Source organism: Homalodisca vitripennis, chromosome 3 (assembly GCF_021130785.1).
Source record: "Homalodisca vitripennis isolate AUS2020 chromosome 3, UT_GWSS_2.1, whole genome shotgun sequence".
Taxonomy (NCBI): Eukaryota; Metazoa; Arthropoda; class Insecta; order Hemiptera; family Cicadellidae; genus Homalodisca; species Homalodisca vitripennis.
Genome location: NC_060209.1, coordinates 60,961,362 through 60,977,687, shown reverse-complemented (window position 1 = coordinate 60,977,687; position 16,326 = coordinate 60,961,362). Strand labels below are relative to the sequence as shown.

The following is a 16,326-nucleotide window of genomic DNA, read 5'->3' as shown; positions in this document are numbered from 1 at the left end:
GTCCACCTTTCTCCTTCCCGCATCTTATAACGATAAACATTATTGCGTAGAAACAATAACAATTGCATTGCATGCGTCAACAGAGTTAGGAAATACATTACTTAAATTATGTTTTGTCAGCATAAAAACGTGCAATCCTTGTTCTACATTAGGATTTTCGTTGCTGGTAATGGTGTTCAAAAAATTATTCCAGGGATTCATCATGAACTCATTAATAGAGTTAAATTGGCTTTGGTGCCAGGAGGTGTTTCAAATGAGATTTGAACTCTTTTGGATCTTTGAGTTGTTTAATTACTACTTACTTAAGGATCCAATTGATTACTGTGACACCAACTTGAGACATCAAGCGTTCTAAAGCTGTCAATCTGTGTTGTTCGATTAGATAGTTGTCCCTGCCTCTTGTTCCGCACTGAAGGGTATTCCAGCCCCGTACCAACTCACATTTGAGTCCGCAGAACAGGACGACCTCAATAATATAGAGACGGGTTTAAGTCACTAATCCTCAAGGGCTCTTTACACGACTCTCAATATTAAAAGAACTAGCAGTTACCACCGCTTCGCACGCAATGTTGTAGGCTTTGCAACTGCATGAGGACTACTGATTCGAGCGTATCTATATTTCCGACGCCAATTTAGATTTTACTTCGTTTCCCCGATCAAGGAAATATATAACAATGTATATTTATGGCCACTGTAATTTTTCCGGTCTTAGGATTTTGAGGCATATTTGATTATGCCTTGTTTTCCCGATCCAGGAAATATTATACACACACAGGATAACTAAGATATTTTATGACAATCTTTAAATGTATAGGCATAGTATGATAGTAACTTTATTTTGATGTCTGCATCACAGTACTGACAGAGCACTGCATACTTAATATTTATTAAAATTACAGTTAAAAGTACATTTTAACAAAACTTTTCAATTTCTTATCTGGACATTTCCTTAAACGTATGCTTGTACTGTCATAATACTATGTTTACACAGCACAGTTGATAACATTTAATCTGTTTCTATTTATCTGATTTTCCCTTAAGCTTTTACGATTATTTAATAGTTAATCTGATATTCCGGGTGGAGACGAATCTTATACATCATACATAGATCGTTGTTATAGGGACAACAATTCTTGAGTTATAAATTGTATAACTAACCCGACTTTGTTTTATTGTATAAATTACGACAGTTTTCTTTTGAAATTTGAAAAGAAAACTTATGGTTCGTAAAAACCATAATGGTGCACTTCAAGTTCCTGTCGGAACGTATGGGACATTTCGACAAGCAGATTTACGTTCTGTCTAAAAGTGAGTAGGCGTCACACTTCATCGCACCTTCAGCTGGGGTCTCTCTCGCCTGTGTCACAGAAATCCTTTTTTGTCCCTAAATCCACTTTCTGTTTCCGTGACCTCCGATGTCCTAGCGGGTATTGGGGGAGGGGAGGGGGCATGAGGCGGGCGACTCTCACCTTGAAGTGTTCGCACACTATGACAGTTCTTAATCGACACATTTTAATTTTTACTTATTTCTTTGTGTCAGTTTAGTTCTGGTTTAGTGTATGTAGGAATAAAGCAGAGATCTACATATCTGGTCCTAATGAGTTAGACCATGGTCCACTCGAATTGAATGTGCCATTCGATGAACGGGAGATCCGGATTGCAGGGTTTAAATGTTCGTTTCGATTTTTAAACTTTTTCGTTTTAACTTTGATCACCTAATCTGATTGTTTCTTTTGAAACACAGAAATAAATAATAAGGAATCGCTCGAAACCTATGGTGCGAACATCTCGAGCAATGTAACAATTTTTTTTTAATAATGAAAGACAGAATGCGTTTGTATGATGATACAAGATCGGTCATTTCAGTCGTTCGTTTCGTTCAGTCGGGTTCCTATTAGATTCGAACACTGCGACCGTAAGAAATCGTTCAACTATAAGCAGAAGATAGCCAACTAGGAATATTGGTAAAACCCCTTCATTGGTGACTAGTCTCTGGATAATTATTCCTAATTTTGTTAATTCCATTTTGTTGTGATTAGGCTATACCTTTTTGTGTTTTAAATAAATGAAAATATGCATTTAGCAATGAAAGGTTGTGTTAATGTAATTAAGTAAATGTAATGTTTTAAAATATCCTCATAGTAGGAATTAAGTCCGAAGTGGAAACAATTATTTTGTACAATGCTTTGAGTGAATGACATTTCAATAAGTAATGAAATGATCAATGTGTTGTTTTTATTGTGTCGTGTCGTCTGCTCACAAGCGCCCGTAGCAGTTTTGACGCAGTCCGCAGATCAATAGCGGGTGGAGATTGTGGGGCCGGCCGCCACACTAGACCAGCAGCACAGTCGCTGAGAAACTCGCGTCGCACCGCCACCTCGTACATCCAGTCTGCGCCCGGCCGTGTATCATGCGGGACTCCGCCACCAAGATGGCAGAGCTAAAGTTTGAGGCTCCTCTGGCACAGTTCGAGGAGACTGACGAGTGGGGTGTCACAGAGTTCCATCACAGCAAACCGGCCGAGGACAATGCCGTGGAGGAGGACGCCAACTCCAACATCGCCCCTGAGGAGCTCATCACCGACGCGGTGACCGCCGAGCTCTGCGACAACGCGAACAAGTGCGTGCACCTTTGTCAGAACGACGCGGCATCCGTGTCCTCCGTCGCGGACAACTTCACAGAGACATTCTCCGGGTCCCTGGAGGATCTCGTCAACACGTTCGATGACAAGATCACCAAGTGCTTCTGTAACTACGACGAGAGCGTGGAGAAGTTGGCGCCTGTGCAGGTCCGCACTCAGGAGGAGATCATGAACGAATGCCAGTAAGTCCGGTGTCTTTTCACTGTTTACAAGTTACTAATGTGGTTTATGTCCTTGTCTTTACTAAAATATCTTAGGTATTTTGACACTAAGAATTGGGATATCATTCCATTGCTTTTTTTTACTGTATTCTCGAATAATAGAGAAGATACTGTGTAGTCAATTCCTTACGTATATCACAAAAAGTATAGACAAATAATTTTGTATAGATAAGTAAGGATGGGATAATCTTTCTTCTTTTTCGTGTTCACTGTTCAACTAAACAAATTCCGTGCAAGCAATTATAGGCATCGTCTTTTGAACAGTTATGGTTTAGTGACCCATGAAGTGAAGTAAAAAGAAGCGTCCTTTGAATCAAACCTAAAAAGGCATAGAGCCCACTACCCCGTGTTCGTTTGTTATCTAAACATCTTTATACCTACAATTAGACTACGCTTCAACTGTCAAGTTAGGAGAAACCGGTTCAATTAACCGCTTGGTTGGAATAACCACTACTAGAATTAGTTATTTGGGGAAAGCAAACTGAAGCTAGTGATCTGGAGCAAATGATGTTTAGAAACAAGACTGCACCAACTTGCACTTGCTTTTCCAACAATTCTGAGACGATGGGTGCCATGAGTAGGCCTCGGGGTGATAACTGATTGTTGACCTCAATTGTGACTGATTACGTGGCAACCTCTGATAGAAGTTTGCTAATTGGACCTGGTCTCTAATTACCTCCTTTGCCATCGGTTGAGCAGTAATTGTAATTGTTTTACATTGATGTAGTTCGCTAAGGAGCAAGATTTCCATTTATAATAATAATAGATCGTTGATGAGTTGGTACATAACTAAGAAAAGCACAACAGTTGAATCATAATTTTGTGCTAAATGAGTTGACTCAAATAATTGGATAAGATTATGTGAAGGAAAACTATTTTTGAAAAAACCATGTATTCACATACACTTTTGAAAGGAACTCAAATACTGAAATTTGTAGGATCCTACTGTAATAAAACGACCTTGAGTTTTTTTCCACGAGAACAATGTCAAACCTCGTGTACTTTTCGCCATAGTTTTTTATCTTAGCGTTATGTGTTAGAAATGCAAAATGAACCCCAATCGTTCATATTTTGTGGGTGTATTTAGTTCAAAGTATGATATACAATTGAAACGTTCAAATGGAGAAGCTTTTGTACATGTTTATTGAAACAAAGAGAAAGAAAATCTGCGTCTAGTTGACATTGTGGATACGACAAAAAAAATGCAATATGTATCGTTATACAATATCTCTGTGAAAGTCGCCCATCTTGTATACTACAACTACTATAATTGATTAGTAATCGATATATGAGCTATGTCATACAGAGAGCGTGCGCGTAACATTGTAAACTGCAACAAACACATTATGCATTCAAGTGAGCATAACAAGAAATACGTTACTTCTTCATGCAATTGTAAGCCATGATCACTTCCGCAGCGGTCTAGATAACATTATATATCACCGGAAACAAAGCGTTGATATGAAACACAAGATACAGTTTAGGCTGTGAACCCATTCAAGTGAGCATAACAAGAAATACGTTACTTCTTCATGCAATTGTAAGCCATGATCACTTCCGCAGCGGTCTAGATAACATTATATATCACCGGAAACAAAGCGTTGATATGAAACACAAGATACAGTTTAGGCTGTGAACCCATTCAAGTGAGCATAACAAGAAATACGTTACTTCTTCATGCAATTGGAAGCCATGATCACTTCTGCAGCGGTCTAGATAACATTATATATCACCGGAAACAAAGCGTTGATATGAAACACAAGATACAGTTTAGGCTGTGAACCCATTCAAGTGAGCATAACAAGAAATACGTTACTTCTTCATGCAATTGGAAGCCATGATCACTTCCGCAGCGGTCTAGATAACATTATATATCACCGGAAACAAAGCGTTGATATGAAACACAAGATACAGTTTAGGCTGTGAACCCATTCAAGTGAGCATAACAAGAAATACGTTACTTCTTCATGCAATTGTAAGCCATGATCACTTCTGCAGCGGTCTAGATAACATTATATATCACCGGAAACAAAGCGTTGATATGAAACACAAGATACAGTTTAGGCTGTGAACCCATTCAAGTGAGCATAACAAGAAATACGTTACTTCTTCATGCAATTGGAAGCCATGATCACTTCTGCAGCGGTCTAGATAACATTATATATCACCGGAAACAAAGCGTTGATATGAAACACAAGATACAGTTTAGGCTGTGAACCCATTCAAGTGAGCATAACAAGAAATACGTTACTTCTTCATGCAATTGGAAGCCATGATCACTTCTGCAGCAGTCTAGATAACATTATATATCACCGGAAACAAAGCGTTGATATGAAACACAAGATACAGTTTAGGCTGTGAACCCATTCAAGTGAGCATAACAAGAAATACGTTACTTCTTCATGCAATTGGAAGCCATGATCACTTCTGCAGCAGTCTAGATAACATTATATATCACCGGAAACAAAGCGTTGATATGAAACACAAGATACAGTTTAGGCTGTGAACCCATTCAAGTGAGCATAACAAGAAATACGTTACTTCTTCATGCAATTGTAAGCCATGATCACTTCCGCAGCGGTCTAGATAACATTATATATCACCGGAAACAAAGCGTTGATATGAAACACAAGATACAGTTTAGGCTGTGAACCCATTCAAGTGAGCATAACAAGAAATACGTAACTTCTTCATGCAATTGGAAGCCATGATCACTTCCGCAGCGGTCTAGATAACATAATATATCACCGGAAACAAAGCGTTGATATGAAACACAAGATACAGTTTAGGCTGTGAACCCATTCAAGTGAGCATAACAAGAAATACGTTACTTCTTCATGCAATTGGAAGCCATGATCACTTCTGCAGCGGTCTAGATAACAATATTATATATCACCGGAAACGAAGCGTTGATATGAAACACAAGATACAGTTTAGGCTGTGAACCCATTCAAGTGAGCATAACAAGAAATACGTTACTTCTTCTTGCAATTGGAAGCCATGATCACTTCTGCAGCGGTCTAGATAACAATATTATATATCACCGGAAACGAAGCGTTGATATGAAACACAAGATACAGTTTAGGCTGTGAACCCGTTCAAGTGAGCATAACAAGAAATACGTTACTTCTTCTTGCAATTGGAAGCCATGATCACTTCTGCAGCGGTCTAGATAACATTATATATCATATCATCGGAAACAAAGCGTTGATATGAAACACAAGATACAGTTTAGGCTGTGAACCCATTCAAGTGAGCATAACAAGAAATACGTTACTTCTTCTTGCAATTGGAAGCCATGATCACTTCTGCAGCGGTCTAGATAACAATATTATATATCACCGGAAACGAAGCGTTGATATGAAACACAAGATACAGTTTAGGCTGTGAACCCATTCAAGTGAGCATAACAAGAAATACGTTACTTCTTCTTGCAATTGGAAGCCATGATCACTTCCGCAGCGGTCTAGATAACAATATTATATATCACCGGAAACAAAGCGTTGATATGGAACACAAGATACATTTTACGCTAGGAACCCATTCACACTAGCACTACAGTTTCAAACTCAAATTTTCTGTATTCAGCGTGTTATTACAATGAACTCTTCGGAATATTTTTAATGTAATATTTTTTCACTTTGCTCCAGTTAAATTGCCAAACTAGCATTACAGTTTCAAACTCAAATTTTCTGTATTCAGCGTGTTATTAAAATGAACTCTTCGGAATATTTTTAATGTAATATTTTTTCACTTTGCTCCAGTTAAATTGCCAAACTAGCATTACAGTTTCAAACTCAAATTTTCTGTATTCAGCGTGTTATTAAAATGAACTCTTCGGAATATTTTTAATGTAATATTTTTTCACTTTGCTCCAGTTAAATTGCCAATAGTGGATAAGACATTGCTTGATTGAATGCACTCTAGTTATAATTTCTTTGTACCAGGCATTTTACTTTAAATAGAGATTTTAATTTTTTTATACTTCTCTTCAAATTGGACGATTCATTATGGCAGTTTTGGCAATCTCAGATACTGATAACTTCTCAAGTTTTGAAAGTTTCTAATTACGCAAATAGGTAATACGAATAATAGACAAATAAGAAGTGGGAACTATGTAGATATACTAGTATATTAGAGTCTTTTTGTGGACACCATTGTCTAAATTTTACAGATATAGTTTATTTTCTTAAATGTTACCAGATTAGAAGTCGGGATTAAAAAATTCATGAAACGAGAGACAGGATTAACGATCGAGAGGGGCAAGACTAGGACACTTTAAATTGTTTAGTTGGTATTGAATGACTTAGTATTAAGATATGGGAAGAAAGGACAATGTCTATACTTGATCGGCATAATAAACACAAGATTAATTTTTTGTAGAAACGGGGAAAAAATGTTTGTTTCGGATAATAAACACAACATTAAATTTTTGTAGAATTGTGTAATAGTTTAGTAAAACTACCATTCGTGAAATTTCATCCCTTGGTGTTATTTATCAACGGTTTTCTGTAAACATTAAAAAAATCTGTGAAAGATATACCTCAAATATAGTGACATAAACAATTTGAGAACAGAATAACAACAGCAATGTCAAAACTAAACATAGCCCTGTATATTTTCCTTTTTATAAAATGTCTCACAAAGAAGTGTTAAATATATTGTAAATCCCATTTGCCGAATGTTACTTGAACATTTATTTATACCTGTTAAGTTTCTATTCAAACAGGATTGATTGATTGCTTATACGCAAATAAAATTAAGTATCAGTGAGTATTACATTACAATACTTGAGCAATACAACACATTAACATATTCATACGTATAGTTAATTTATGAATAGTCTATTAATATCAAGGCTAAATGTCACTGCACTTACGCAATGACGTATGTAATCAAGTATACTAAGTAATAATTATATTATTATTAGGGAAAAATATATGTTGACTTTAAAAGAATATTGTAAATAATGTGATCTACTTAGGCTACGAACGAAGCATCGCATCTAAACCTGAAACAGTAATTTCTATTGGAACTGTACTCATAAAATACGTGTTTTAACAGAACTGAATTATGCCCCAAACAACCTTGACTTAGATAGTCTGTTATTATCGGACCACTATAAACAACTATGTATGTACAGTCTGTTCCTACTGTCAGGGTCCTCAACTTGCTGCCAATGATCTACCGACAGTTTCGTGCCGAAGTGAAAGCCTGTCTTTTAACACTAACAAAGCCAATTAGCCAGATAACAGGACAAGATAGTTACAGTGCCCGAGCCTATAGTGGGCGCCTTATTTGACATTGTTTACTTCCAGTTGGTTTCTATCCTTCCTTCTTCTCTTCATCCACGACTTAGTCCAAATATTGACTCGGTCTAGTACCATCTGGACCTTCAATCCAATTTATCATTTTCAGCTGTCTAATTGTTGTTCCGGAAGCTTTGTTTGGGTGACTGTTACTGTTTGTGTTTGGTTCATCCTGGCAGAAATCGTGTTTAGAAATGTATCATCCCATCGTGCATCTTCTAGATATATCTATTTTTCGTTGTTGCAGCTGATTCTGCATCAACACCACGAGTGAAGGGAGACAGTTTAGTCCTACACAACAACAAAAGTTATGTAAAGGACTCTGAATCAACACCCGCGTAACAATCAGTTATGCAACTGTTAAAACTCCAAAAGTGCACCATTCTAATTAACGACACCAGTTCTCACATTATAGCAAAGCGGTTACAGCAGGCAGGTCCAGATTGTCTAACAGAGCCGCTAAACTGTTACTGTTCCCAGACAGGGTAATATCTCTCTATAGTTTATCGTCCCACGGGAACATAGCACTGATCCTGGGCGTTGGTTACTCTGTGGGGCACACTCTTTCAAACCACTGGAAAACCACAAACTGGTGAACAATTCCACAGTTGACTAGGCTTCCGTTTCTGGTTACCTTCATTCTTCGTTAGATGTAAGATAACTGCAAAACCAGGTGAACTGTATAGGGAGGACGCGAAGAATTGGCAACCCTCCACAAGTTAGATGTAAGCTAGCTGCAAAACCATATGAATTGTATGGGCAGGATGTGAAGAATTGGCAATCCTCACAGGTTAGATGTAACCCACCAGCAAAATCATATAAATTGTAAGGGCAGGACGTGGAGAATTGGCAACCCTCCACAGGTTAGATGTAAGCTAGCTGCAAAACCAGGTGAATTGTATGGGCAGGACGTGGAGAGTTGGCAACCCTCCACAGGTTAGATGTAAGCTAGCTGCAAAAACCATGACTTGTATGGCAGGATGTGAAGAATTGGCAATCCTCACAGGTTAGATGTAATCCACCAGCAAAATGGGCAGGACGTGGAGAATTGGCAACCTCCACAGGTTAGATGTAAGCTAGCTGCAAAACCAGGTGAATTGTATGGGCAGGACGTGGAGAGTTGGCAACCTCCACAGGTTAGATGTAATTATGACTTGTATGGGCAGGATGTGAAGAATTGGCAATCCTCACAGGTTAGATGTAATCCACCAGCAAAATCATATAAATTTTAAGGGCAGGACGTGGAGAATTGGCAACCCTCCACAGGTTAGATGTAAGCTAGCTGCAAAACCAGGTGAATTGTATGGGCAGGACGTGGAGAGTTGGCAACCCTCCACAGGTTAGATGTAAGCTAGCTGCAAAACCAGGTGAATTGTATGGGCAGGACGCGGAGTATTGGCAATCCCTCCACAGGTTAGATGTAAGCTAGCTGCACAACCAGGTGAATTTGTATGGGCAGGACGCGGAGTATTGGCAAGCCTCCACAGGTTAGATGTAAGCTAGCTGCAAAACCAGGTGAATTGTATGCAGTATTGGCAAGCCCACAGGTTAGATCTAGCTGCAAAACCAGGTGAATTGTATGAGCATGGCGCAGAGTATTGGCAAGCCTCCACAGGTTAGATGTAAGCTAGCTGCAAAACAAGGTGAATTGTATGGGCATGACGCGGAGTATTGGCAACCTTCCACAGGTTAGATGTAAGCTAGCTGCAAAACCAGGTGAATTGTATGAGCATGGCGCAGAGTATTGGCAACCCTCCACAGGTTAGATGTAAGCTAGCTGCAAAACAAGGTGAATTGTATGAGGACGCGCAGAGTAATGGCAACCCTCCACAGGTTAGATATAAGCTAGCTGTAAAACCAGGTGAATTGTTCGAGGAGGACGCGGAGAATTGGCAACCCTCTACAGGTTAGTTGTAAGCTAGCTGCAAAACCAGGTGAATTGTACAGGGCGGAAGCGGAGAATAGGCAATCTTCCACAGGTTTCACCTTCTGTTAAATGTTATTAGAAAAAATCACTTTCAGAGTTGTGTTGTACCTACGGAACATAAGGACAAAAGTGACTCAAAAATACATTTCTTAAAATTCTGAAAGTTGAAATAATTTTTATAGCAAATCACCGAAAAACATTTGAAAATTTTCACCGACCATGATCTCCAGAATCCTAAACAACCCTCTGCTCAAAAATGTAGGTGGATTGGTTCAATATAAGCGGATTGTGTACACTATGACTGCAGTTTTATTTATTTTTTTATTCGGACCAAATTTCGTAGTCTTTTTTGGTCATTATCCCATAATTTTCTTGATATTGGATAAGGTCAAAATGGAACAGCAGAATTTTTTAAGAAGTATACAATAACATAACTAACAACTACATTAAATAAGAGAGTTACCGTAATTTATATAAAACTAAAACTTTTAAGGAAACAATATTCCTTTAGTTAGTTGGTTCAATGAGATTTCTATTCCGATATGGCGGCCGTTCCTAGTATTCAATACAGATTCTTATTTCGGATACTACACAATGCATAATAAGACTTACTCGCTATCTAAAACAAATAACGAACTAACAAATTCACAGTTTATTTCAACAAATTTTTACCTTTTTCGAAAACTTTACAATTTTACAATTTTAAGACTGCGGTCTTACACAGTTTTGATATAAATACCATAAGAGCAATACGAATAAATACGATTACTACCATAATTTCTAATTTTTACCAAATTTAAAGACTTTATTTGTACTATATTTAATATGCATTAAACTATGTTTAATTATCATGTGTAACAAGGTAGTGCTTAATACTAATTTTTTAAAACATTTCCATTATTTTATAATGTAAATAATTCATATAATGATCTAAAATATTGAAATTTTGCATTTAAATAAAGGAAAGACAGATTTTCTCGTGACATTTCCGTAATAGCCAACTGCATTATAGATAATTAGGGTTCTCTTCCCTTTATATTTCGTTGTTTCTCGGTCCTTTTGTTCTAAAAAACTGTTTTCATCTCATCCGTTCCTAAAATCCAATACCAATCAAAAGACTGAGCCCCTCACAATCAAGTTACTGTCCTAGTGTTCCAGTGGTCTTATCCTGAACAAACATACATTAAACATGTGTGGATAACGCTCTGGTACTGCACTTCCTAACCCTTCTCTAACTTATTAATTAACCGGCAAAATTCATATTTATATACTTCTTACAATAACTATATGACTTCTTTTAATTATTCTCAGCTTTGTCAAAGGTTTCCTAACACTTGTAGAAGTCCACAGTATCAACCTTGGTTCTCTTCTCCCACGCAATATTTTTCTCAAGATAATTATTATTTTAGCCCATATTCCTCGGTCCCTTGCATGTCACCATGTCACCTATACATGCCTACCCTTTCACCTCACCACTTCCTCTCTGAGTTTAAATTCCGCCACCTCCGAACTGAAATTGACACGGCATGGCAAATATGGAATCCTGTTTGTCAACCTTATTCCCAACACCTGGAAAAATTTCAACGTCTCTCTTGCCAACTCTTTTGCTAACGTGCTCCAATTGCCATTTGTTCTCCATATTTTCCCACTCTCTTCCAAATCTTGCCAAACACTGAGATCTCTCCCCTATGTCGAGATCCCGCTCCCTCTTTTGCAGATCATATCGGGTTATCGGTTCTCCCCACAGTGTAGAATAATTGGAACGTCATATATTGAATTCTGTTTGACAATCTTATCCTCCGATTGTGGTAAAACTTCAGTCTCTCTTCCCCTACATATCCCGCCACTACTTGCCATTTTCCCACTCTCTTCCAAATCTTACCAACACTGAGATCTCTCCCCTATATCCGAGATCCCGCTCCCTCTTTTGCAGATCATATCGGGTTAACGGCTCCCTCCACATTGTCGAATAATTGTTCTTGTGGCACCCTAGACATATTGAATTATAAGATTCCACCACTTTGTTGCATACAGCACCATGACTATCTAGAGAAAAAATAGACAGTTTAGGCTTTTCACGGCAAATTGTAGGTATTTAAAGAAATTAAAATTAAAGTTTATTAAGACGAGGATTAAAATATTTTGTGAATTTTGTACAGTATGTAGGCTTGTATGGAAAATGACTGCATGTTATGACACTTTAAATTATGATACATTTCTAGCTATAGAAGACGTTCTTAAATCTTCACTGTTACATGCGTCACGCACGCATCACCTTTAGGACAGTCGGAATAGTAGTAATGTACGCCCATCGTTGTCGATGTGTTAAGTAATATGCCATTAAATATTTGTAATAAAAAAAATTAATTACCTTAATGTGTTTAAAAGAGCCTTCGTTACCTAAAGATACAATGGGATATCCTCTCTTAATAAGGAGGTTTAGCGGCGAGATTCTCCTGAAAGGCCACAGGATATCAGTGAAAGGACAATTCACGCCTCTTGGGGAACTGGTTAACCTATTTCAACAGGAATGTGGTTCATTAGTTCTTTTGACATTCTTTTTTCAAGTGTTACTTTGAAATATCTGAACTGCAAGAGTGCAGTTTCTGCTAATATTGTTTCGACTCGAGTGTACTAGCGTCGATTCATTTTCAAGAAAATAACGCAACTTGGGTGACGCGAAACATATGGACAATATTGAATCCTCTTATTAATCATCTTCGACGAACGTTTTTTCAAGAGATCAGTACCTAGCCAATAGAACTGTATTTGTTGATAGCTCGAACTACAAATAACCAGAGCAATCGGCTGAGTAGGATCACACAGCACTGCACTCAGTGACGTGGGTGGAAATGGGATACGGAACGTGTGAGTAGCGGTTGGGCCAAAGGAGAACCTAGAACGCTACTGGATGGGTAAGGAAAGGATATCTGTAAAGGCTTCCATGTCACTTCTATTTCGACTTGGACTCTAACCAAAAGTACAGATGTACAAGTGCATCAAGAGAAAGGCCAGGAACAATCGCAGTAAGATTTAGGAATCTGACAACTTCATATTCAGCAACTAATCTCATCATTCGTGCCCATGACCAGGTTCAAAAATGCTGTAATATTAATTAATGTGAATATAGTAGTTAAAGGGAAAGTTTCAATTTAGCAACACCTTTTAGTTTGAAACGTAATTCTCTCCAGACATTAAACAGGCTCAGGAAAATGTTTCTAAACTTCATATTCAGCAACTAATCTCTTCATTCGTGTCCATGACCAGGTTCAAAGTACAAGACTTCCAGTTGATTCTGACCAAATTTGACGAGACTGACAGCACGAGGAACACGTAGGTAGCGATGTCAACAGCTTGTGAGTCAGCGGATGGATAGCAGGATAGCAGCAGGTTCGCGTGTCCCACGGTTTCCGCCGACCGCCGACCCACACTCGAGTCCTGCCCAGGCTCCGCGGCCTTGGGTGAGGCCGATGGCGGGTCTCACTCTCTACAGAGCACCGTTACTCTTTATGGGCCTTCCCTCAGGCCCAGGCTCGTACGAAAAATGTGGTCATATAGATTCATATAATGTTGTCCTTGATTCATTATAATGAAAGGTTTAAGTTAAGTGGTTTCGGATAAATTTAAACGATCCTTATACTTACTTTTCCGAATTAATCGGATCAATCACTCTAAGTAGTATTCTACATAAAATTTAATGGTAAACTCAATTAATCTAATATTCTATGATAAACGTCTGCGAAAGCGCTATTTTTAAATCACTATGAGATTTTGTATATCAAACTCAAAATAAGAGCCAGGCACACACAAGTTAGAACATTACTATATTAGATCAAGCCAATGACGTAATTAGGACATGGCTTTGGGGAAGGGGAGAATAAGTCTGACTGAAGGACACACCGATGGTGCAGTGTAGCGGGTATAACGTGTATCGCAAGATAACCATATCAAGCAACGAGCGTGGCTGCTACTTGGATGGGTGACCGCTGAGCGGTCCTATCCTTACAAGCAGCCCGCCTGCCGGGGCATTGGTGGTGGTTCGGAAGTCACCTTTAAGCCGTTGGTCCCCAGGTTAAGTGTTGAGAGGCCTTCTTAGCAATAACTTCGCCTGGTAAAATAAGACACCTTACCTTGTTTTACACCACTCCAGAGTGACATGGTGTAAATGTGAGTAAATGTAACTTTTAATACATTTGATAGGCATAATTCAAAATAATACATTTAACTGATATATTTTCAACAAACTGGATTGCTATAGTACATATATTCAAAAATATGGCTTTTGTGGGAGGGGGGTTTGCTATCCCCATCATAACCCCCTTAGTTACGCTACTGGATCAAGCAGTTCAAGGCGCCACCTAAAGTAGCTGGACCATTCGTAGCGGTCCAGCCAAAACAATCCCGTCATTATTTATGCGAACCAAACCCGTGTTAGCCATATCGTGGCTTCCCACTATGGCCCATATTTAGTGAAAGCCTAGAGACCGGTTTGCTTGTTTTACGTTCTCTTCCGTTGGGGATCAGTTCGTGGTATTGCATCAGGTGGCTTCTTGTGCATATGGTCTACGGTAATCATTGCATAATTCAGTCGAATTAATACGTGCCGATGAAATTTAATAACGGATTAACCTTTGCATTTGACTGTAGTAGTTCATATAATAGTAACTCTGTATTGAGCGGGCAACCTATTGGCTTCGAAACAATAAGATTACCACTCTGGCCTAGCGAGGTTGGAGTGTCGTTGCTGTACTGCAGTTTTTGAGTGGTTGTGTAGATTGGGGAGGAAGATTAGTGAGCGCTGGTGGAAGAAACGCCTAAAATTATAATTGAAATGGCTTTGTTCACAAGAGATACTCATTCACACTTATCTTCCTCTTAAGTGAGGGTTTGTATCTTCTTAGTGTTTTATAAATCACCAGGAAATAAGTAGTAGCTGTAATGCTGATACCTTTAAACCTCGATTTGTAGATAGACTTTTGTACCTCAAGATGTACTGTTCAAGTTTGAAAATCTTTCTTTGGAAATTTCTGTGTACAAACGACGGCTGAATAGAGAAGAAAATCTGCTATTGTTACTCAACTTAAAAGCAACTTTTTACAACAAAATTTCCTCTTGGATTGATCCAGACAACATTTTGATACATATCCCAAAGAGGTCAAGCGCTGACAAACCTACCTGAAAACATTTGAAGTGGGAACTACAAACCTACAAAATGGTCATTTACTTGTAATTTTCTTGTATTGATGATGCAAAATCAAAATATTTCAATGGTTTAAAATACAAGGAAAGAACTTTCTTTTTCGCTGTTGATGAACTTGCCGCCTTTGATATCACCTCATGCGAAAATTTTTCTCAATTTTTGGACAACACGTATAATTTACGTCCATTATTATTTATTAAGAACATTTCTTCTTGTTCGTTCATGTGTAATCACCATCCTTCTGTATTTATTGAATGTCATTAATATCTGGTCAGCTCAACAGTGCAGAACCGCAGCTTTTCGTGGTCCATCGAGCAATCAATCAGCCTCTCGGTGCGATTCATTTCGGCAGGAGCTAGATCAAAGGCAGCATCAGCCATTGTGATCTGTGGTGTAATTGGATGTTCGATTGTCTCGACACGGCCACTTGCTGCGTCTGCCCAGTCAGCCGTGGCTGTCGGTTTGGTGGTTTGGATCATTCGTCTGTGAATAGAGGACACAAGTTGAATGGAAGCCACGGGATACAATACTAACTCTTCGCTTTACCATTCTTTGGTAAGTGTTATCTGAAGATTCCGTTGTTGATCTTCATGAATCTTCCTCTGATTCGTTCTTTGTCATGATTTACAATTATCCGTTGCGTGGGGACTAACTATAATGACTGTCCGGTTAGAGATGAGAGATTAATAATGCAGTGTCAGGAAATTGATATTATCAACAATGGTTTGTTGACGTGAGTAAATGGGAGAGGGGGAGGAGGATGGGCACGCGACAAGGACGTCACACTTCCGGTGGATATCCGCTAGACCAGACGGCTCTGACGCATCGTCTGTGGCACCGGCTCTCGGTGGAGATTGGCAAGAGCATGGGTTCGAGTTTGGAGTTTGAAGAGGCAAAGTCTTAACCAAGGGAGAGACGTCTGCGTGATTATGTAAGGTGTGATTTCGTTTTCGGCACAAATTTGAATTCGTATTTAAATCCAACATGTTTCAGAAATACCTACTGTATTGAAGTGGTTTTCACATAAG

At 38.6% G+C, this 16,326-nt stretch overlaps 1 protein-coding gene across 1 annotated transcript in view; it reads left to right on the top strand.

The window, feature by feature from the left end:
• The first annotated feature begins 2,341 nt into the window (after positions 1-2,341).
• LOC124356984 (fasciculation and elongation protein zeta-2) overlaps positions 2,342-16,326 on the top strand; it is a 112,882-nt gene continuing 98,897 nt past the window's right edge. Inside the window, exon 1 of the mRNA XM_046808335.1 lies at positions 2,342-2,823. Within this exon, the coding sequence (XP_046664291.1) occupies positions 2,411-2,823 (413 nt within the window). The 5' untranslated portion in view covers positions 2,342-2,410. The remainder of the gene's footprint in view (positions 2,824-16,326) is intronic.